At 43.0% G+C, this 23930-nt stretch overlaps 4 protein-coding genes and 1 long non-coding RNA gene across 5 annotated transcripts; all 5 read right to left on the reverse strand.

Annotated features, from left to right (window-relative positions):
- Positions 1–3703: 3703 nt before the first annotated feature.
- On the reverse strand, positions 3704–6590 carry LOC125562959. Its single transcript, XM_048727321.1, has 7 exons — positions 6376–6590; positions 5871–5931; positions 5488–5715; positions 5138–5242; positions 4508–4641; positions 3904–4322; positions 3704–3711 (listed from the first exon to the last, which is right to left on the reverse strand). Exons 2-7 carry the CDS (start codon positions 5904–5906, stop codon positions 3704–3706), a joined length of 930 nt encoding a protein of 309 aa, XP_048583278.1. The 5' UTR covers positions 5907–5931; positions 6376–6590.
- Positions 6591–9555: 2965 nt separating this feature from the next.
- LOC125562960 lies at positions 9556–11567 on the reverse strand. Its single transcript, XM_048727322.1, has 5 exons — positions 11356–11567; positions 11004–11108; positions 10360–10493; positions 9756–10174; positions 9556–9563 (listed from the first exon to the last, which is right to left on the reverse strand). Exons 1-5 carry the CDS (start codon positions 11416–11418, stop codon positions 9556–9558), a joined length of 729 nt encoding a protein of 242 aa, XP_048583279.1. The 5' UTR covers positions 11419–11567.
- A 50-nt stretch (positions 11568–11617) lies between these two features.
- On the reverse strand, positions 11618–12940 carry LOC125563219. The gene is made up of 3 exons (XR_007308234.1): positions 12851–12940; positions 12243–12426; positions 11618–11798 (listed from the first exon to the last, which is right to left on the reverse strand). It is a non-coding gene; the product is annotated as an uncharacterized LOC125563219 (long non-coding RNA).
- A 2141-nt stretch (positions 12941–15081) lies between these two features.
- LOC125563218 lies at positions 15082–17783 on the reverse strand. Its single transcript, XM_048728246.1, has 6 exons — positions 17673–17783; positions 17168–17228; positions 16785–17012; positions 16438–16542; positions 15814–15947; positions 15082–15628 (listed from the first exon to the last, which is right to left on the reverse strand). The coding sequence occupies exons 2-6, from the start codon at positions 17201–17203 to the stop codon at positions 15148–15150; spliced, it is 984 nt and encodes a 327-aa protein (XP_048584203.1). The 5' UTR covers positions 17204–17228; positions 17673–17783; the 3' UTR covers positions 15082–15147.
- A 2679-nt stretch (positions 17784–20462) lies between these two features.
- Positions 20463–23752, reverse strand: LOC125563213. The gene is made up of 7 exons (XM_048728235.1): positions 23663–23752; positions 23055–23238; positions 22551–22611; positions 22168–22395; positions 21820–21924; positions 21195–21328; positions 20463–21009 (listed from the first exon to the last, which is right to left on the reverse strand). The coding sequence occupies exons 3-7, from the start codon at positions 22584–22586 to the stop codon at positions 20529–20531; spliced, it is 984 nt and encodes a 327-aa protein (XP_048584192.1). The 5' UTR covers positions 22587–22611; positions 23055–23238; positions 23663–23752; the 3' UTR covers positions 20463–20528.
- Between the last annotated feature and the right edge of the window lie 178 nt (positions 23753–23930).

Genomic DNA, 23930 nt, shown 5'->3' on the forward strand with positions numbered 1-23930 from the left:
CTACGACGCAAGACTGGGCGACTCGACAGCAACGCTTCGTCGCTTTGAGATGGCCGAGAGAGCGCTAGAAAGCGGTTATGCTTTTCCAACGGTGAACTATTACACTAATGAAGTTCTAATGGAAAAGTTCCAGGAAAGCATATCACAAAAGCGCGGGGGATTCTCCATTGAAGGTAGGTTTATTAACCCTTCTGTGTGCAGATTACAGAGATATCGGCAGCAAATTCATCGCTCACTACGACGTAGAAGGCAATACTACGAGTAACCTTCGAGAACTACGTACAGGTAATTCATTTGGCCCTGCCATCGTGTGCACTAAGACGGCTCGCGAACAAGTGTGACTTGACGATGACGCGCGCGTCCTTGACAATAGATAATGCATATTCATGGGCAGATCAGATATGGTTGTTGCGTCGTGTTGGGTGCCCTGTTGATTTCCCGTCATTGGGCAATCACACTGTATTGGGTAAGGGTTTGGTGCTGTTGACCGCGATGTATGGTTTAAAACACTAGGCGAACGCGGCATAGAGATAGCCAAGGAGATGGTGATTTATATTTAGAACGATGACCTGAAACAAAATTGTTCTTACTGTGGGAGCTGTTCGGTATGCCTGTGGTGGTGACGTCATCACTTCAATGAAGCAATAATCAAAGATCCTAGCGTGAAGGTTAGATCGAGACGATTTTGCGGTAGTGCACACGTGAAGCCGACTTTGATTTCACCTTGACAACGCGTCGTTTTGAGCGTGGCCTGTGAAGTGTCTCCCGAGATGCCTTACGGTCTTATTGTTCTCACTGTGGGGGAGGGGGGTTACCTGTGGTGGTGACGTCATCACTTCAATGAAGCAATAATCAGAGATCCTAGCGTGAAGGTTAGATCGAGACGATTTTGCGGTAGTGCACACGTGAAGCCGACTTTGATTTCACCTTGACAACGCGTCGTTTTTAGCGTGGCCTGTAAGGTGTCTTCCGAGATGCCTTACGGTCTTATTGTTCTCACTGTGGGGGAGGGGGGTTGTCTGTGGTGGTGACGTCATCACTTCAATGAAGCAATAATCAGATATCCTAGCGTGAAGGTTAGATCGAGACGATCTTGCGGTAGTGCACACGTGAAGCCGACTTTGATTTCACCTTGACAACGCGTCGTTTTTAACGTGGCCTGTAAGGTGTCTCCCGAGATGCCTTACGGTCTTATTGTTCTCACTGTGGGGGAGGGGGGTTACCTGTGGTGGTGACGTCATCACTTCAATGAAGCAATAATCAGAGATCCTAGCGTGAAGGTTAGATCGAGACGATTTTGCGGGAGTGCACACGTGAAGCCGACTTTGATTTCACCTTGACAACGCGTAATTTTTAGCGTGGCCTGTTAGGTGTCTTCAGAAATGCCTTACGGTCTTATTGTTTTCACTGTGGGGGAGGGGGGTTACCTGTGGTGGTGACGTCATCACTTCAATGAAGCAATAATCAGAGATCCTAGCGTGAAGGTTAGATCGAGACGATTTTGCGGTAGTGCACACGTGAAGCCGACTTTGATTTCACCTTGACAACGCGTCGTTTTTAGCGTGGCCTGTAAGGTGTCTCCCGAGATGCCTGTGGTGGTGACGTCATCACTTTAATGAAGCAATAATCAGAGATCCTAGCGTGAAGGTTAGATCGAGACGATTTTGCGGTAGTGCACACGTGAAGCCGACTTTGATTTTACCTTGACAACGCGTCGTTTTTAGCGTGGCCTGTAAGGTGTCTTCCGAGATGCCTTACGGTCTTATTGTTCTCACTGTGGGGGGGGGGGGGGGTTGCCTGTGGTGGTGACGTCATCACTTCAATGAAGCAATAATCAGAGATCCTAGCGTGAAGGTTAGATCGAGACGATTTTGCGGTAGTGCACACGTGAAGCCGACTTTGATTTTACCTTGACAACGCGTCGTTTTGAGCGTGGCCTGTAAGGTGTCTCCCGAGATGCCTTACGTTCTTATTGTTCTCACTGTGGGGGAGGGGGGTTACCTGTGGTGGTGACGTCATCACTTCAATGAAGCAATAATCAGAGATCCTAGCGTGAAGGTTAGATCGAGACGATTTTGCGGTAGTGCACACGTGAAGCCGACTTTGATTTCACCTTGACAACGCGTCGTTTTGAGCGTGGCCTGTAAGGTGTCTCCCGAGATGCCTTACGGTCTTATTGTTCTCACTGTGGGAGAGGGGGGTTACCTGTGGTGGTGACGTCATCACTTCAATGAAGCAATAATCAGAGATCCTAGCGTGAAGGTTAGATCGAGACGATTTTGCGGTAGTGCACACGTGAAGCCGACTTTGATTTCACCTTGACAACGCGTCGTTTTTAGCGTGGCCTGTAAGGTGTCTTCCGAGATGCCTTACGGTCTTATTGTTCTCACTGTGAGGGAGGGGGGTTGCCTGTGGTGGTGACGTCATCACTTCAATGAAGCAATAATCAGAGATCCTAGCGTGAAGGTTAGATCGAGACGATCTTGCGGTAGTTCACACGCGAAGCCGACTTTGATTTCACCTTGACAACGCGTCGTTTTTAGCGTGGCCTGTAAGGTGTCTTCCGAGATGCCTTACGGTCTTATTGTTCTCACTGTGAGGGAGGGGGGTTACCTGTGGTGGTGACGTCATCACTTCAATGAAGCAATAATCAGAGATCCTAGCGTGAAGGTTAGATCGAGACGATTTTGCGGTAGTGCACACGTGAAGCCGACTTTGATTTCACCTTGACAACGCGTCGTTTTTAGCGTGGCCTGTAAGGTGTCTTCCGAGATGCCTTACGGTCTTATTGTTCTCACTGTGGGGGGGGGGGGGTTGCCTGTGGTGCTGACGTCATCACTTCAATGAAGCAATAATCAGAGACCCTAGCGTGAAGGGAGAAGGTTAGATCGAGACTGGTCGGGGGGTAGGTATAAGTCTGGCTTATACACGGGTAAATCCGTTTTTGCTAATATCTCCCAAACAGAAATAGCTATCATCACCAGACTTGGCAGCTACAACATTGACATGGGTCCGCAGATTATTTTCGAGTATGTTGCCATGGCAACCAATTTAAGGAGGTTTGGGTGGGGCCCTATTGTTTTTTTCAGATGATACAATCACTGTATTTTTGCTCCACCTTTGTAATGGATAGTCTCTAGATTCAAAGAATGGCCTATCAATACTCTGATATTCGAGCTTCTTGACAAACATGTTTATTCATCTGAGAGATTATTTGTACATGTAATAATAATAATAATAATAATAATAATAATAATAATAATAATAATAATAATAATAATAATAATAATAATAATAATAATAATAATAATAATAATAATAATAATAATAATAATAATAAGGTAAGGATTATCACTTTTCCTTCCAGGTAACCAAACAGAATGCATCCTCATCAAATCACTATCCACAGTCCTTCACAGTATGTTATCAGTTGTTCCCTAAGACCGCCCTGTGTATTTTTTTCAATGATGTGGTCAATTTGTAGAGGCCGGGAGAGTTTTTAATCTCTTTCACTTGGACGGGAACTAAGGCATCTAAGCTTTCTATCGAGCTGGCTTCATCGTAGTGAAAAGCGTACAGGCCTTTTTCCGCAGTGGCCTTGAACCACACTGTATTTTTTTGCTCCACCATTGTAATGGATAGTCTCTAGATTCAAAGAATGGCCTATCAATACTCTGATATTCGAGCTTCTTGACAAACATGTTCATTCACCTGAGAGATTATTTGTACATGTAATAATAATAATAATAATAATAATAATAATAATAATAATAATAATAATAATAATAATAATAATAATAATAATAATAATAATAATAATAATAATAATAATAATAATAATAATAATAATAATAATAAGGTATAAGTGTATTTTTTTCAATGATGTGGTCAATTTGTAGAGGCCGGGAGAGTTTTTAATCTCTTTCACTTGGACGGGAACTAATGCATCTAAGCTTTCTATCCAGCTGGCTTCATCGTAGTGAAAAGCGTACAGACCTTTTTCCGCAGTGGCCTTGAACCACAGTAGCGAAGCCTTTCTACCGGGCATGAGGTTCTGAATTCTAGCTAGCAGAATGTTCGGATTTGCCAGAGTGCTGCCTTCTACTGTGAGAGCAACCCAGCTACCTTTATCAAGCCCTGCATTTCTGTCGGACGGCTGAGCTGATAGTGACTCGATTGTATTTTCTGCTAATTCTGAAGCAAGGCTGACAGCCAAACTCTTCTTTTCGCTGGAATTTCTACGGTCATAGGTGAGTTGAGCTTGCTTCCTTGTGTGTCTCAAGGCCGACGCCAAACTGTCTTTCATTGCGTCGGTGCACTGGCTGATAAAACAAAAGAAAGAAAGTCCTGGTTGTGAATTTTGCTTGTGGTGTGTAAGTTATCATTACAGAATCGTTTTATTCGTGAAGAAAATGGCTGATAAACACAGCATGGTGCCGTCCAGAGTCTTGTGGGGGAGTGAGTGATAATAGTCTGCAATGTCATCTACTTAGCATGGAATTCTCACCTGTCCCCATAACAATAAGTCACGAAGGAGCTTCTCAGAAGGTGCAAGTTGACACTCACTCCTGTTAGGTGGTAAAAGACAGACTTCATGTGGGTTGAGAATGCGGGACCACTAAAGGGTTTTCCTTTATCTGTCTAAAAACAAAAAGAAGTAAAGAATCACTCATCAATTCAATATCAATTCAAATGCAATGTTTTTTTTTCCATGTAACCCCCCCTCCCCCCTCCCCCCAAATTAGGGGGTTAAAAAATGACCCCACAAAGGGATAGTAGTTGTTTTAAATGCTTTCATAGTCACCCTATGTAGGATTGTTAGATGTTCAAAATATTAATTCACCACCAAAACTAACCCTTCCTAGGATTGTAATGAGAGTATAACCTTTCCTGGGATGAGTGATGATGTACAAAATGTCTTGTTGGGGTGAGACAATTGGTTGAGATAACTTTTCAAAGATGAGTATTTCGCTGGGTTACTTTAGAAAGATAATTCGCAACCTTATAAGAATTAGGGTTAGGGTTAGGGTTAGGGTTAGGATTAGGGTCCCATGTTCTATCCAACAATCACTAGTTCCAAGAAGATCAGTGAGCCCTTTGAAGAAATATAATTGGAAACTGAAGAGTCATAACTTACCAGGAGAAGAAAATTGTTGGTTGTGCCATCGTCAGAGGCGTCGAGAAGAATATCTCTGTATTTGTCCAGATATTCCCTTATGATGACGTTCAATCTGTGATCTTCCTAAAAGTTAAAAAAAAAAGAGAGTCAGCTAATATGATCACGTCACGGAGTCTACACAGAGTATTTAAGTAGAAAATATGTGAAAACAGTAGTAGCATACATAAAATTCCATTTGTAATAAGAAGAAGATTAAATGGTTACTTTATTATAGTTTAAACAAATAATCCTGTTTCCCCATATGCTGTTGTCACGCAATCTACAAGCACATGTCAAAATAAAGGATAAATCACAAATGAAAGACTTACTGGCAAATTTGTGACATCAACCCCATGAGAGCCATATGTTTTGTAATCCTCGAATCTGAACATGAGGGTGCCATCTGAATTCAAGACTAATGAATTCAGTCCCTGGACGTGTTCTCTGTCACCGGACGGGGCAATTCGCAGTGTCCGGATCTCTTGTCCTCTGGAAGGAGGTATCAATACGAAAAGCGCGATCGACAGCAGATTCCTGCTCTCCCTAGCCTTGGCACTCTAGACAAATCAAAGCAAACTTTTTTTAGCAAAATTGTGAGTCGAGTTCCGCTACCGCCGACCCAAGACGGTATGCCTAGGCCTTTCCAACAATGCAGTGCAATGCCCACAAATTACAGCTTTCACACATCAGGACTGCTGGTTGAAATCGTTACCTGTGAGCGTGCCATGTCAAATCTTTCTGTCTGCATGTCCACACAATGAATCACCTCATCCCTGCAATGAATCACATGAGACCATTAGTAACCAGTTTCAAGTTCTCTGGGTTCTGTGAGAGATAGCTAGCCGTGATACGGGGAGCTGTTGCCTACTCTTATGAATAGCACACAGTCACCCCCCCCTTTAAATTCTAAGTGAAGTGTTAGGAGACACGCACTGAATCACCTCATCCCTGCAATGAATCACATGAAACCGTGAGTAACCAGTTTCAAGTTCTCTGGGTTCTGAGAGAGGTAACTGTTCCCTACTTCTACGAATAGCACACAGGTATCCCCTCCCTATAAATTGTAAGTGAAGTGTTAGGAGACTGTTAAAGAGTGGAAATGCAGGCGAAACAAGTTCTATCCTCTTTCAACCCCAACCTCCAGTCCAGAACTGAACCCAGAGCCGGATTCGAACTAGTTATTCGAACTACTTATTGGATTTATCATTGCAGCATACCATGGCAACCACTTATTTGCATTGACAAGGTCCTCTTGCGTGGGCTGCGCAGCGCGGGCCTGCCTCTGAAACGCATTGCAGGCACCCCTCAGCTGCGAAACGACTTTGACATCCCTGTAGAGGGTGACGGCGTGTTCTCGGTTCAAGAATTTTGCTGGGTAGATCAAGGAGGCAGCGTGATTGGCTGAAGTAAAGAATGATATAATAATGGCGTATGTTGTAACATATCATTAACACAGTCCAACATCTATTAAGCGAGTGTAAATTCCCGACATTAAATAACAACCGTTACAATATAAACATCAGTAGCAACCATGTTAACCCTGACATGAGCGCTCTTTCCAAATGTTAAACCCGGGACTTTCCACCGAATCACACACCACGACACAAGGGTAAAAACAGATATATTCGGTATCAGTCGTCTTGCATACAACTCTCTTCGAAATCCGTAATTGTCCAGTTACACAATAGCGCGATCAAATATCAGATTACTCTATCCGGCGATACTTACTTAAGCATACTTATTGCTACTAAGTTTTGCGAAATGTGAATTTAGCATTCTAGACCGACCGCAGTTGTTAAAAAGCAGATGAATTGAACATGCTCACCTAGGGTAGACGATGCAAGCTTCCTGTCCGTCTGCAACGAGAAATGTTTAGCTCAGTTTTACGTTCGCTCGCGTCGTGTCGGTTCCAAAAATTCAAAACATGCCGCCGCCATTTTTAAAAGGAAGAATTGGGAGGGAGGCCTGGGTACTAGTACCGAGTTTCTTCGCGACGCGCTGAAACCACTTCGACGCGACGCGCAAATTATTGATTAAGCATATTTTCGACGGACTTACCTTTAAATAATCCAGGTACCTTTCGAGTAACCGTGTTCTTAAAAATAGATCTGGGCTGATGTCTTTGTAATGAAGCGTGTCTCTACAGAACCCAAGATAACCTAGGGGGGGAGGGAATATAAGTCGTCACAAGTTGTTGTCATGGTAACAGCTAGCAGCAAGGTGCGAAATCTGACTCTAAAAGAACGCTTACGCATGAAACTAACGAGACAAAATAAAACTTACATAGAATTCTCTCATTTGCCTTCGTCCAGGTCGAGGGAGAAATGGGCGACCCTTTTCTTTCCAAATTAATGTCTTTGGTGAAAAAAACCTTAACATCTCTTAAAAGCTTAGCCATCTCCGTTGTGAGTTCAGCGATCGGTATGGCATATTTTCGCGAAGAACGTTCATCCGGATGCACTTTTTTTTTGCTGTGTCGTCTGTTGAGGCCTGCGGGTCAGTAGCGGTGCTTTCATCGGCGGGCACGTGATTCTCCGTTTCTTCACTGTCATCTGTAATACTGTCATACTGGACCAAGCCCGCGGCCTGCGCCATCGTGTGCACTAAGACGGCTCGCGAACAAGTGTGACTTGACGCTGACGCGCGCGTCCTTGACAATAGATAATGCATATTCCCATGAATATGATCAGATATGATTGTTGCGTCGTGTTGGGTTCCCTGTTGATTTCTCGTCATTGGGCAATCACACTGTATAAGGTAAGGGTTTGGTGCTGTTGACCGCGATGTATGGTTCAAAACACTAGGCGAACGCGGCATAGAGATAGCCAAGGAGATGGTAATTTATATTTAGTCCGATGCCCTGAAACAAAATTGTTCTTACTGTGGGAGCTGTTCGGTATGCCTGTGGTGGTGACGTCATCACTTCAATGAAGCAATAATCAGAGATCCTAGCGTGAAGGTTAGATCGAGACGATTTTGCGGTAGTGCACACGTGAAGCCGACTTTGATTTCACCTTGACAACGCGTCGTTTTTAGCGTGGCCTGTAAGGTGTCTTCCGAGATGCCTTACGGTCTTATTGTTCTCACTGTGAGGGAGGGGGGTTGCCTGTGGTGGTGACGTCATCACTTCAATGAAGCAATAATCAGAGATCCTAGCGTGAAGGTTAGATCGAGACGATCTTGCGGTAGTTCACACGCGAAGCCGACTTTGATTTCACCTTGACAACGCGTCGTTTTTAGCGTGGCCTGTAAGGTGTCTTCCGAGATGCCTTACGGTCTTATTGTTCTCACTGTGAGGGAGGGGGGTTACCTGTGGTGGTGACGTCATCACTTCAATGAAGCAATAATCAGAGATCCTAGCGTGAAGGTTAGATCGAGACGATTTTGCGGTAGTGCACACGTGAAGCCGACTTTGATTTCACCTTGACAACGCGTCGTTTTTAGCGTGGCCTGTAAGGTGTCTTCCGAGATGCCTTACGGTCTTATTGTTCTCACTGTGGGGGGGGGGGGGTTGCCTGTGGTGCTGACGTCATCACTTCAATGAAGCAATAATCAGAGACCCTAGCGTGAAGGGAGAAGGTTAGATCGAGACTGGTCGGGGGGTAGGTATAAGTCTGGCTTATACACGGGTAAATCCGTTTTTGCTAATATCTCCCAAACAGAAATAGCTATCATCACCAGACTTGGCAGCTACAACATTGACATGGGTCCGCAGATTATTTTCGAGTATGTTGCCATGGCAACCAATTTAAGGAGGTTTGGGTGGGGCCCTATTGTTTTTTTCAGATGATACAATCACTGTATTTTTGCTCCACCTTTGTAATGGATAGTCTCTAGATTCAAAGAATGGCCTATCAATACTCTGATATTCGAGCTTCTTGACAAACATGTTTATTCATCTGAGAGATTATTTGTACATGTAATAATAATAATAATAATAATAATAATAATAATAATAATAATAATAATAATAATAATAATAATAATAATAATAATAATAATAATAATAATAATAATAATAATAATAATAATAAGGTAAGGATTATCACTTTTCCTTCCAGGTAACCAAACAGAATGCATCCTCATCAAATCACTATCCACAGTCCTTCACAGTATGTTATCAGTTGTTCCCTAAGACCGCCCTGTGTATTTTTTTCAATGATGTGGTCAATTTGTAGAGGCCGGGAGAGTTTTTAATCTCTTTCACTTGGACGGGAACTAAGGCATCTAAGCTTTCTATCGAGCTGGCTTCATCGTAGTGAAAAGCGTACAGGCCTTTTTCCGCAGTGGCCTTGAACCACACTGTATTTTTTTGCTCCACCATTGTAATGGATAGTCTCTAGATTCAAAGAATGGCCTATCAATACTCTGATATTCGAGCTTCTTGACAAACATGTTCATTCACCTGAGAGATTATTTGTACATGTAATAATAATAATAATAATAATAATAATAATAATAATAATAATAATAATAATAATAATAATAATAATAATAATAATAATAATAATAATAATAATAATAATAATAATAATAATAATAATAATAATAAGGTATAAGTGTATTTTTTTCAATGATGTGGTCAATTTGTAGAGGCCGGGAGAGTTTTTAATCTCTTTCACTTGGACGGGAACTAATGCATCTAAGCTTTCTATCCAGCTGGCTTCATCGTAGTGAAAAGCGTACAGACCTTTTTCCGCAGTGGCCTTGAACCACAGTAGCGAAGCCTTTCTACCGGGCATGAGGTTCTGAATTCTAGCTAGCAGAATGTTCGGATTTGCCAGAGTGCTGCCTTCTACTGTGAGAGCAACCCAGCTACCTTTATCAAGCCCTGCATTTCTGTCGGACGGCTGAGCTGATAGTGACTCGATTGTATTTTCTGCTAATTCTGAAGCAAGGCTGACAGCCAAACTCTTCTTTTCGCTGGAATTTCTACGGTCATAGGTGAGTTGAGCTTGCTTCCTTGTGTGTCTCAAGGCCGACGCCAAACTGTCTTTCATTGCGTCGGTGCACTGGCTGATAAAACAAAAGAAAGAAAGTCCTGGTTGTGAATTTTGCTTGTGGTGTGTAAGTTATCATTACAGAATCGTTTTATTCGTGAAGAAAATGGCTGATAAACACAGCATGGTGCCGTCCAGAGTCTTGTGGGGGAGTGAGTGATAATAGTCTGCAATGTCATCTACTTAGCATGGAATTCTCACCTGTCCCCATAACAATAAGTCACGAAGGAGCTTCTCAGAAGGTGCAAGTTGACACTCACTCCTGTTAGGTGGTAAAAGACAGACTTCATGTGGGTTGAGAATGCGGGACCACTACAGGGTTTTCCTTTATCTGTCTAAAAACAAAAAGAAGTAAAGAATCACTCATCAATTCAATATCAATTCAAATGCAATGTTTTTTTTTCCATGTAACCCCCCCCTCCCCCCCTCCCCCCAAATTAGGGGGTTATAAAATGACCCCACAAAGGGATAGTAGTTGTTTTAAATGCTTTCATAGTCACCCTATGTAGGATTGTTAGATGTTCAAAATATTAATTCACCACCAAAACTAACCCTTCCTAGGATTGTAATGAGAGTATAACCTTTCCTGGGATGAGTGATGATGTACAAAATGTCTTGTTGGGGTGAGACAATTGGTTGAGATAACTTTTCAAAGATGACTATTTCGCTGGGTTACTTTAGAAAGATAATTCGCAACCTTATAAGAATTAGGGTTAGGGTTAGGGTTAGGGTTAGGGTTAGGGTTAGGATTAGGGTCCCATGTTCTATCCAACAATCACTAGTTCCAAGAAGATCAGTGAGCCCTTTGAAGAAATATAATTGGAAACTGAAGAGTCATAACTTACCAGGAGAAGAAAATTGTTGGTTGTGCCATCGTCAGAGGCGTCGAGAAGAATATCTCTGTATTTGTCCAGATATTCCCTTATGATGACGTTCAATCTGTGATCTTCCTGAAAGTGAAAAAAAAAAAAGAGAGTCAGCTAATATGATCACGTCACAGAGTCTACACAGAGTATTTAAGTAGAAAATATGTGAAAACAGTAGTAGCACACATAAAATTCCATTTGTGATAAGAAGAAGATTAAATGGTTACTTTATTATAGTTTAAACAAATAATCCTGTTTCCCCATATGCTGTTGTCACGCAATCTACAAGCACATGTCAAAATAAAGGATAAATCACAAATGAAAGACTTACTGGCAAATTTGTGACATCAACCCCATGAGAGCCATATGTTTTGTAATCCTCGAATCTGAACATGAGGGTGCCATCTGAATTCAAGACTAATGAATTCAGTCCCTGGACGTGTTCTCTGTCACCGGACGGGGCAATTCGCAGTGTCCGGATCTCTTGTCCTCTGGAAGGAGGTATCAATACGAAAAGCGCGATCGACAGCAGATTCCTGCTCTCCCTAGCTTGGCACTCTAGACAAATCAAAGCAAACTTTTTTTAGCAAAATTGTGAGTCGAGTTCCGCTACCGCCGACCCAAGACGGTATGCCTAGGCCTTTCCAACAATGCAGTGCAATGCCCACAAATTACAGCTTTCACACATCAGGACTGCTGGTTGAAATCGTTACCTGTGAGCGTGCCATGTCAAATCTTTCTGTCTGCATGTCCACACAATGAATCACCTCATCCCTGCAATGAATCACATGAGACCATTAGTAACCAGTTTCAAGTTCTCTGGGTTCTGTGAGAGATAGCTAGCCGTGATACGGGGAGCTGTTGCCTACTCTTATGAATAGCACACAGTCATCCCCCCCTTTAAATTCTAAGTGAAGTGTTAGGAGACACGCACTGAATCACCTCATCCCTGCAATGAATCACATGAAACCGTGAGTAACCAGTTTCAAGTTCTCTGGGTTCTGAGAGAGGTAACTGTTCCCTACTTCTACGAATAGCACACAGGTATCCCCTCCCTATAAATTGTAAGTGAAGTGTTAGGAGACTGTTAAAGAGTGGAAATGCAGGCGAAACAAGTTCTATCCTCTTTCAACCCCAACCTCCAGTCCAGAACTGAACCCAGAGCCGGATTCGAACTAGTTATTCGAACTACTTATTGGATTTATCATTGCAGCATACCATGGCAACCACTTATTTGCATTGACAAGGTCCTCTTGCGTGGGCTGCGCAGCGCGGGCCTGCCTCTGAAACGCATTGCAGGCACCCCTCAGCTGCGAAACGACTTTGACATCCCTGTAGAGGGTGACGGCGTGTTCTCGGTTCAAGAATTTTGCTGGGTAGATCAAGGAGGCAGCGTGATTGGCTGAAGTAAAGAATGATATAATAATGGCGTATGTTGTAACATATCATTAACACAGTCCAACATCTATTAAGCGAGTGTAAATTCCCGACATTAAAGAACAACCGTTACAATATAAACATCAGTAGCAACCATGTTAACCCTGACATGAGCGCTCTTTCCAAATGTTAAACCCGGGACTTTCCACCGAATCACACACCACGACACAAGGGTAAAAACAGATATATTCGGTATCAGTCGTCTTGCATACAACTCTCTTCGAAATCCGTAATTGTCCAGTTACACAATAGCGCGATCAAATATCAGATTACTCTATCCGGCGATACTTACTTAAGCATACTTATTGCTACTAAGTTTTGCGAAATGTGAATTTAGCATTCTAGACCGACCGCAGTTGTTAAAAAGCAGATGAATTGAACATGCTCACCTAGGGTAGACGATGCAAGCTTCCTGTCCGTCTGCAACGAGAAATGTTTAGCTCAGTTTTACGTTCGCTCGCGTCGTGTCGGTTCCAAAAATTCAAAACATGCCGCCGCCATTTTTAAAAGGAAGAATTGGGAGGGAGGCCTGGGTACTAGTACCGAGTTTCTTCGCGACGCGCTGAAACCACTTCGACGCGACGCGCAAATTATTGATTAAGCATATTTTCGACGGACTTACCTTTAAATAATCCAGGTACCTTTCGAGTAACCGTGTTCTTAAAAATAGATCTGGGCTGATGTCTTTGTAATGAAGCGTGTCTCTACAGAACCCAAGATAACCTAGGGGGGGAGGGAATATAAGTCGTCACAATTTGTTGTCATGGTAACAGCTAGCAGCAAGGTGCGAAATCTGACTCTAAAAGAACGCTTACGCATGAAACTCACGAGACAAAATAAAACTTACATAGAATTCTCTCATTTGCCTTCGTCCAGGTCGAGGGAGAAATGGGCGACCCTTTTCTTTCCAAATTAATGTCTTTGGTGAAAAAAACCTTAACATCTCTTAAAAGCTTAGCCATCTCCGTTGTGAGTTCAGCGATCGGTATGGCATATTTTCGCGAAGAACGTTAATCCGGATGCACTTTTTTTTTTGCTGTGTCGTCTGTTGAGGCCTGCGGGTCAGTAGCGGTGCTTTCATCGGCGGGCACGTGATTCTCCGTTTCTTCACTGTCATCTGTAATACTGTCATACTGGACCAAGCCCGCGGCCTGCGCCATCGTGTGCACTAAGACGGCTCGCGAACAAGTGTGACTTGACGCTGACGCGCGCGTCCTTGACAATAGATAATGCATATTCCCATGAATATGATCAGATATGATTGTTGCGTCGTGTTGGGTTCCCTGTTGATTTCTCGTCATTGGGCAATCACACTGTATAAGGTAAGGGTTTGGTGCTGTTGACCGCGATGTATGGTTCAAAACACTAGGCGAACGCGGCATAGAGATAGCCAAGGAGATGGTAATTTATATTTAGTCCGATGCCCTGAAACAAAATTGTTCTTACTGTGGGAGCTGTTCGGTATGCCTGTGGTGGTGACATCATCACTTCAATGAAGCAATAATCAGAGATCCTAGCGTGAAGGTTAGATCGAGACGATTTTGCGGTAGTGCACACGTGAAGCCGACTTTGATTTCACCTTGACAACGCGTCGTTTTTAGCGTGGCCTGTAAGGTGTCTTCCGAGATGCCTTACGGTCTTATTGTTCTCACTGTGAGGGAGGGGGGTTGCCTGTGGTGGTGACGTCATCACTTCAATGAAGCAATAATCAGAGATCCTAGCGTGAAGGTTAGATCGAGACGATCTTGCGGTAGTTCACACGCGAAGCCGACTTTGATTTCACCTTGACAACGCGTCGTTTTTAGCGTGGCCTGTAAGGTGTCTTCCGAGATGCCTTACGGTCTTATTGTTCTCACTGTGAGGGAGGGGGGTTACCTGTGGTGGTGACGTCATCACTTCAATGAAGCAATAATCAGAGATCCTAGCGTGAAGGTTAGATCGAGACGATTTTGCGGTAGTGCACACGTGAAGCCGACTTTGATTTCACCTTGACAACGCGTCGTTTTTAGCGTGGCCTGTAAGGTGTCTTCCGAGATGCCTTACGGTCTTATTGTTCTCACTGTGGGGGGGGGGGTTGCCTGTGGTGCTGACGTCATCACTTCAATGAAGCAATAATCAGAGACCCTAGCGTGAAGGGAGAAGGTTAGATCGAGACTGGTCGGGGGGTAGGTATAAGTCTGGCTTATACACGGGTAAATCCGTTTTTGCTAATATCTCCCAAACAGAAATAGCTATCATCACCAGACTTGGCAGCTACAACATTGACATGGGTCCGCAGATTATTTTCGAGTATGTTGCCATGGCAACCAATTGAAGGAGGTTTGGGTGTGGCCCTATTGTTTTTTTCAGATGATACAATCACTGTATTTTTGCTCCACCTTTGTAATGGATAGTCTCTAGATTCAAAGAATGGCCTATCAATACTCTGATATTCGAGCTTCTTGACAAACATGTTTATTCATCTGAGAGATTATTTGTACATGTAATAATAATAATAATAATAATAATAATAATAATAATAATAATAATAATAATAATAATGATAATAATAATAATAATAATAATAATAATAATAATAATAATAATAATAATAATAATAAGGTAAGGATTATCACTTTTCCTTCCAGGTAACCAAACAGAATGCATCCTCATCAAATCACTATCCACAGTCCTTCACAGTATGTTATCAGTTGTTCCCTAAGACCGCCCTGTGTATTTTTTTCAATGATGTGGTCAATTTGTAGAGGCCGGGAGAGTTTTTAATCTCTTTCACTTGGACGGGAACTAATGCATCTAAGCTTTCTATCCAGCTGGCTTCATCGTAGTGAAAAGCGTACAGACCTTTTTCCGCAGTGGCCTTGAACCACAGTAGCGAAGCCTTTCTACCGGGCATGAGGTTCTGAATTCTAGCTAGCAGAATGTTCGGATTTGCCAGAGTGCTGCCTTCTACTGTGAGAGCAACCCAGCTACCTTTATCAAGCCCTGCATTTCTGTCGGACGGCTGAGCTGATAGTGACTCGATTGTATTTTCTGCTAATTCTGAAGCAAGGCTGACAGCCAAACTCTTCTTTTCGCTGGAATTTCTACGGTCATAGGTGAGTTGAGCTTGCTTCCTTGTGTGTCTCAAGGCCGACGCCAAACTGTCTTTCATTGCGTCGGTGCACTGGCTGATAAAACAAAAGAAAGAAAGTCCTGGTTGTGAATTTTGCTTGTGGTGTGTAAGTTATCATTACAGAATCGTTTTATTCGTGAAGAAAATGGCTGATAAACACAGCATGGTGCCGTCCAGAGTCTTGTGGGGGAGTGAGTGATAATAGTCTGCAATGTCATCTACTTAGCATGGAATTCTCACCTGTCCCCATAACAATAAGTCACGAAGGAGCTTCTCAGAAGGTGCAAGTTGACACTCACTCCTGTTAGGTGGTAAAAGACAGACTTCATGTGGGTTGAGAATGCGGGACCACTAAAGGGTTTTCCTTTATCTGTCTAAAAACAAAAAGAAGTAAAGAATCACTCATCAATTCAATATCAATTCAAATGCAATGTTTTTTTTTCCATGTAACCCCCCTCCCCCCCTCCCCCCAAATTAGGGGGTTAAAAAATGACCCCACAAAGGGATAGTAGTTGTTTTAAATGCTTTCATAGTCACCCTATGTAGGATTGTTAGATGTTCAAAATATTAATTCACCACCAAAACTAACCCTTCCTAGGATTGTAATGAGAGTATAACCTTTCCTGGGATGAGTGATGATGTACAAAATGTCTTGTTGGGGTGAGACAATTGGTTGAGATAACTTTTCAAAGATGACTATTTCGCTGGGTTACTTTAGAAAGATAATTCGCAACCTTATAAGAATTAGGGTTAGGGTTAGGGTTAGGATTAGGGTCCCATGTTCTATCCAACAATCACTAGTTCCAAGAAGATCAGTGAGCCCTTTGAAGAAATATAATTGGAAACTGAAGAGTCATAACTTACCAGGAGAAGAAAATTGTTGGTTGTGCCATCGTCAGAGGCGTCGAGAAGAATATCTCTGTATTTGTCCAGATATTCCCTTATGATGACGTTCAATCTGTGATCTTCCTGAAAGTGAAAAAAAAAGAGTCAGCTAATATGATCACATCACGGAGTCTACACAGAGTAATTAAGTAGAAAATATGTGAAAACAGTAGTAGCACACATAAAATTCCATTTGTGATAAGAAGAAGATTAAATGGTTACTTTATTATAGTTTAAACAAATAATCCTGTTTCCCCATATGCTGTTGTCACGCAATCTACAAGCACATGTCAAAATAAAGGATAAATCACAAATGAAAGACTTACTGGCAAATTTGTGACATCAACCCCATGAGAGCCATATGTTTTGTAATCCTCGAATCTGAACATGAGGGTGCCATCTGAATTCAAGACTAATGAATTCAGTCCCTGGACGTGTTCTCTGTCACCGGACGGGGCAATTCGCAGTGTCCGGATCTCTTGTCCTCTGGAAGGAGGTATCAATACGAAAAGCGCGATCGACAGCAGATTCCTGCTCTCCCTAGCCTTGGCACTCTAGACAAATCAAAGCAAACTTTTTTTAGCAAAATTGTGAGTCGAGTTCCGCTACCGCCGACCCAAGACGGTATGCCTAGGCCTTTCCAACAATGCAGTGCAATGCCCACAAATTACAGCTTTCACACATCAGGACTGCTGGTTGAAATCGTTACCTGTGAGCGTGCCATGTCAAATCTTTCTGTCTGCATGTCCACACAATGAATCACCTCATCCCTGCAATGAATCACATGAGACCATTAGTAACCAGTTTCAAGTTCTCTGGGTTCTGTGAGAGATAGCTAGCCGTGATACGGGGAGCTGTTGCCTACTCTTATGAATAGCACACAGTCATCCCCCCCTTTAAATTCTAAGTGAAGTGTTAGGAGACACGCACTGAATCACCTCATCCCTGCAATGAATCACATGAAACCGTGAGTAACCAGTTTCAAGTTCTCTGGGTTCTGAGAGAGGTAACTGTTCCCTACTTCTACGAATAGCACACAGGTATCCCCTCCCTATAAATTGTAAGTGAAGTGTTAGGAGACTGTTAAAGAGTGGGAATGCAGGCGAAACAAGTTCTATCCTCTTTCAACCCCAACCTCCAGTCCAGAACTGAACCCAGAGCCGGATTCGAACTAGTTATTGGAACTACTTATTGGATTTATCATTGCAGCATACCATGGCAACCACTTATTTGCATTGACAAGGTCCTCTTGCGTGGGCTGCGCAGCGCGGGCCTGCCTCTGAAACGCATTGCAGGCACCCCTCAGCTGCGAAACGACTTTGACATCCCTGTAGAGGGTGATGGCGTGTTCTCGGTTCAAGAATTTTGCTGGGTAGATCAAGGAGGCAGCGTGATTGGCTGAAGTAAAGAATGATATAATAATGGCGTATGTTGTAACATATCATTAACACAGTCCAACATCTATTAAGCGAGTGTAAATTCCCGACATTAAATAACAACCGTTACAATATAAACATCAGTAGCAACCATGTTAACCCTGACATGAGCGCTCTTTCCAAATGTTAAACCCGGGACTTTCCACCGAATCACACACCACGACACAAGGGTAAAAACAGATATATTCGGTATCAGTCGTCTTGCATACAACTCTCTTCGAAATCCGTAATTGTCCAGTTACACAATAGCGCGATCAAATATCAGATTACTCTATCCGGCGATACTTACTTAAGCATACTTATTGCTACTAAGTTTTGCGAAATGTGAATTTAGCATTCTAGACCGACCGCAGTTGTTAAAAAGCAGATGAATTGAACATGCTCACCTAGGGTAGACGATGCAAGCTTCCTGTCCGTCTGCAACGAGAAATGTTTAGCTCAGTTTTACGTTCGCTCGCGTCGTGTCGGTTCCAAAAATTCAAAACATGCCGCCGCCATTTTTAAAAGGAAGAATTGGGAGGGAGGCCTGGGTACTAGTACCGAGTTTCTTCGCGACGCGCTGAAACCACTTCGACACGACGCGCAAATTATTGATTAAGCATATTTTCGACGGACTTACCTTTAAATAATCCAGGTACCTTTCGAGTAACCGTGTTCTTAAAAATAGATCTGGGCTGATGTCTTTGTAATGAAGCGTGTCTCTACAGAACCCAAGATAACCTAGGGGGGGAGGGAATATAAGTTGTCACAAGTTGTTGTCATGGTAACAGCTAGCAGCAAGGTGCGAAATCTGACTCTAAAAAAACGCTTACGCATGAAACTCACGAGACAAAATAAAACTTACATAGAATTCTCTCATTTGCCTTCGTCCAGGTCGAGGGAGAAATGGGCGACCCTTTTCTTTCCAAATTAATGTCTTTGGTGAAAAAAACCTTAACATCTCTTAAAAGCTTAGCCATCTCCGTTGTGAGTTCAGCGATCGGTATGGCATATTTTCGCGAAGAACGTTCATCCGGATGCACTTTTTTTTTTGCTGTGTCGTCTGTTGAGGCCTGCGGGTCAGTAGCGGTGCTTTCATCGGCGGGCACGTGATTCTCCGTTTCTTCACTGTCATCTGTAATGCTGTCATACTGGACCAAGCCCGCGGCCTGCGCCATCGTGTGCACTAAGACGGCTCGCGAACAAGTGTGACTTGACGCTGACGCGCGCGTCCTTGACAATAGATAATGCATATTCCCATGAATATGATCAGATATGATTGTTGCGTCGTGTTGGGTTCCCTGTTGATTTCTCGTCATTGGGCAATCACACTGTATAAGGTAAGGGTTTGGTGCTGTTGACCGCGATGTATGGTTCAAAACACTAGGCGAACGCGGCATAGAGATAGCCAAGGAGATGGTAATTTATATTTAGTCCGATGCCCTGAAACAAAATTGTTCTTACTGTGGGAGCTGTTCGGTATGCCTGTGGTGGTGACGTCATCACTTCAATGAAGCAATAATCAGAGATCCTAGCGTGAAGGTTAGATCGAGACGATTTTGCGGTAGTGCACACGTGAAGCCGACTTTGATTTCACCTTGACAACGCGTCGTTTTTAGCGTGGCCTGTAAGGTGTCTTCCGAGATGCCTTACGGTCTTATTGTTCTCACTGTGAGGGAGGGGGGTTGCCTGTGGTGGTGACGTCATCACTTCAATGAAGCAATAATCAGAGATCCTAGCGTGAAGGTTAGATCGAGACGATCTTGCGGTAGTTCACACGCGAAGCCGACTTTGATTTCACCTTGACAACGCGTCGTTTTTAGCGTGGCCTGTAAGGTGTCTTCCGAGATGCCTTACGGTCTTATTGTTCTCACTGTGAGGGAGGGGGGTTACCTGTGGTGGTGACGTCATCACTTCAATGAAGCAATAATCAGAGATCCTAGCGTGAAGGTTAGATCGAGACGATTTTGCGGTAGTGCACACGTGAAGCCGACTTTGATTTCACCTTGACAACGCGTCGTTTTTAGCGTGGCCTGTAAGGTGTCTTCCGCGATGCCTTACGGTCTTATTGTTCTCACTGTGGGGGGGGGGTTGCCTGTGGTGCTGACGTCATCACTTCAATGAAGCAATAATCAGAGACCCTAGCGTGAAGGGAGAAGGTTAGATCGAGACTGGTCGGGGGGTAGGTATAAGTCTGGCTTATACACGGGTAAATCCGTTTTTGCTAATATCTCCCAAACAGAAATAGCTATCATCACCAGACTTGGCAGCTACAACATTGACATGGGTCCGCAGATTATTTTCGAGTATGTTGCCATGGCAACCAATTTAAGGAGGTTTGGGTGGGGCCCTATTGTTTTTTTCAGATGATACAATCACTGTATTTTTGCTCCACCTTTGTAATGGATAGTCTCTAGATTCAAAGAATGGCCTATCAATACTCTGATATTCGAGCTTCTTGACAAACATGTTTATTCATCTGAGAGATTATTTGTACATGTAATAATAATAATAATAATAATAATAATAATAATAATAATAATAATAATAATAATAATAATAATAATAAGGTAAGGATTATCACTTTTCCTTCCAGGTAACCAAACAGAATGCATCCTCATCAAATCACTATCCACAGTCCTTCACAGTATGTTATCAGTTGTTCCCTAAGACCGCCCTGTGTATTTTTTTCAATGATGTGGTCAATTTGTAGAGGCCGGGAGAGTTTTTAATCTCTTTCACTTGGACGGGAACTAATGCATCTAAGCTTTCTATCCAGCTGGCTTCATCGTAGTGAAAAGCGTACAGACCTTTTTCCGCAGTGGCCTTGAACCACAGTAGCGAAGCCTTTCTACCGGGCATGAGGTTCTGAATTCTAGCTAGCAGAATGTTCGGATTTGCCAGAGTGCTGCCTTCTACTGTGAGAGCAACCCAGCTACCTTTATCAAGCCCTGCATTTCTGTCGGACGGCTGAGCTGATAGTGACTCGATTGTATTTTCTGCTAATTCTGAAGCAAGGCTGACAGCCAAACTCTTCTTTTCGCTGGAATTTCTACGGTCATAGGTGAGTTGAGCTTGCTTCCTTGTGTGTCTCAAGGCCGACGCCAAACTGTCTTTCATTGCGTCGGTGCACTGGCTGATAAAACAAAAGAAAGAAAGTCCTGGTTGTGAATTTTGCTTGTGGTGTGTAAGTTATCATTACAGAATCGTTTTATTCGTGAAGAAAATGGCTGATAAACACAGCATGGTGCCGTCCAGAGTCTTGTGGGGGAGTGAGTGATAATAGTCTGCAATGTCATCTACTTAGCATGGAATTCTCACCTGTCCCCATAACAATAAGTCACGAAGGAGCTTCTCAGAAGGTGCAAGTTGACACTCACTCCTGTTAGGTGGTAAAAGACAGACTTCATGTGGGTTGAGAATGCGGGACCACTAAAGGGTTTTCCTTTATCTGTCTAAAAACAAAAAGAAGTAAAGAATCACTCATCAATTCAATATCAATTCAAATGCAATGTTTTTTTTTCCATGTAACCCCCCCTCCCCCCCTCCCCCCAAATTAGGGGGTTAAAAAATGACCCCACAAAGGGATAGTAGTTGTTTTAAATGCTTTCATAGTCACCCTATGTAGGATTGTTAGATGTTCAAAATATTAATTCACCACCAAAACTAACCCTTCCTAGGATTGTAATGAGAGTATAACCTTTCCTGGGATGAGTGATGATGTACAAAATGTCTTGTTGGGGTGAGACAATTGGTTGAGATAACTTTTCAAAGATGACTATTTCGCTGGGTTACTTTAGAAAGATAATTCGCAACCTTATAAGAATTAGGGTTAGGGTTAGGGTTAGGATTAGGGTCCCATGTTCTATCCAACAATCACTAGTTCCAAGAAGATCAGTGAGCCCTTTGAAGAAATATAATTGGAAACTGAAGAGTCATAACTTACCAGGAGAAGAAAATTGTTGGTTGTGCCATCGTCAGAGGCGTCGAGAAGAATATCTCTGTATTTGTCCAGATATTCCCTTATGATGACGTTCAATCTGTGATCTTCCTGAAAGTGAAAAAAAAAAGAGTCAGCTAATATGATCACATCACGGAGTCTACACAGAGTATTTAAGTAGAAAATATGTGAAAACAGTAGTAGCACACATAAAATTCCATTTGTGATAAGAAGAAGATTAAATGGTTATTTTATTATAGTTTAAACAAATAATCCTGTTTCCCCATATGCTGTTGTCACGCAATCTACAAGCACATGTCAAAATAAAGGATAAATCACAAATGAAAGACTTACTGGCAAATTTGTGACATCAACCCCATGAGAGCCATATGTTTTGTAATCCTCGAATCTGAACATGAGGGTGCCATCTGAATTCAAGACTAATGAATTCAGTCCCTGGACGTGTTCTCTGTCACCGGACGGGGCAATTCGCAGTGTCCGGATCTCTTGTCCTCTGGAAGGAGGTATCAATACGAAAAGCGCGATCGACAGCAGATTCCTGCTCTCCCTAGCCTTGGCACTCTAGACAAATCAAAGCAAACTTTTTTTAGCAAAATTGTGAGTCGAGTTCCGCTACCGCCGACCCAAGACGGTATGCCTAGGCCTTTCCAACAATGCAGTGCAATGCCCACAAATTACAGCTTTCACACATCAGGACTGCTGGTTGAAATCGTTACCTGTGAGCGTGCCATGTCAAATCTTTCTGTCTGCATGTCCACACAATGAATCACCTCATCCCTGCAATGAATCACATGAGACCATTAGTAACCAGTTTCAAGTTCTCTGGGTTCTGTGAGAGATAGCTAGCCGTGATACGGGGAGCTGTTGCCTACTCTTATGAATAGCACACAGTCATCCCCCCCTTTAAATTCTAAGTGAAGTGTTAGGAGACACGCACTGAATCACCTCATCCCTGCAATGAATCACATGAAACCGTGAGTAACCAGTTTCAAGTTCTCTGGGTTCTGAGAGAGGTAACTGTTCCCTACTTCTACGAATAGCACACAGGTATCCCCTCCCTATAAATTGTAAGTGAAGTGTTAGGAGACTGTTAAAGAGTGGAAATGCAGGCGAAACAAGTTCTATCCTCTTTCAACCCCACCTCCAGTCCAGAACTGAACCCAGAGCCGGATTCGAACTAGTTATTCGAACTACTTATTGGATTTATCATTGCAGCATACCATGGCAACCACTTATTTGCATTGACAAGGTCCTCTTGCGTGGGCTGCGCAGCGCGGGCCTGCCTCTGAAACGCATTGCAGGCACCCCTCAGCTGCGAAACGACTTTGACATCCCTGTAGAGGGTGACGGCGTGTTCTCGGTTCAAGAATTTTGCTGGGTAGATCAAGGAGGCAGCGTGATTGGCTGAAGTAAAGAATGAAATAATAATGGCGTATGTTGTAACATATCATTAACACAGTCCAACATCTATTAAGCGAGTGTAAATTCCCGACATTAAATAACAACCGTTACAATATAAACATCAGTAGCAACCATGTTAACCCTGACATGAGCGCTCTTTCCAAATGTTAAACCCGGGACTTTCCACCGAATCACACACCACGACACAAGGGTAAAAACAGATATATTCGGTATCAGTCGTCTTGCATACAACTCTCTTCGAAATCCGTAATTGTCCAGTTACACAATAGCGCGATCAAATATCAGATTACTCTATCCGGCGATACTTACTTAAGCATACTTATTGCTACTAAGTTTTGCGAAATGTGAATTTAGCATTCTAGACCGACCGCAGTTGTTAAAAAGCAGATGAATTGAACATGCTCACCTAGGGTAGACGATGCAAGCTTCCTGTCCGTCTGCAACGAGAAATGTTTAGCTCAGTTTTACGTTCGCTCGCGTCGTGTCGGTTCCAAAAATTCAAAACATGCCGCCGCCATTTTTAAAAGGAAGAATTGGGAGGGAGGCCTGGGTACTAGTACCGAGTTTCTTCGCGACGCGCTGAAACCACTTCGACGCGACGCGCAAATTATTGATTAAGCATATTTTCGACGGACTTACCTTTAAATAATCCAGGTACCTTTCGAGTAACCGTG

The sequence above is a fragment of the Nematostella vectensis genome, chromosome 5, assembly GCF_932526225.1.
Source record: "Nematostella vectensis chromosome 5, jaNemVect1.1, whole genome shotgun sequence".
Classification (NCBI taxonomy): domain Eukaryota; kingdom Metazoa; phylum Cnidaria; class Anthozoa; order Actiniaria; family Edwardsiidae; genus Nematostella; species Nematostella vectensis.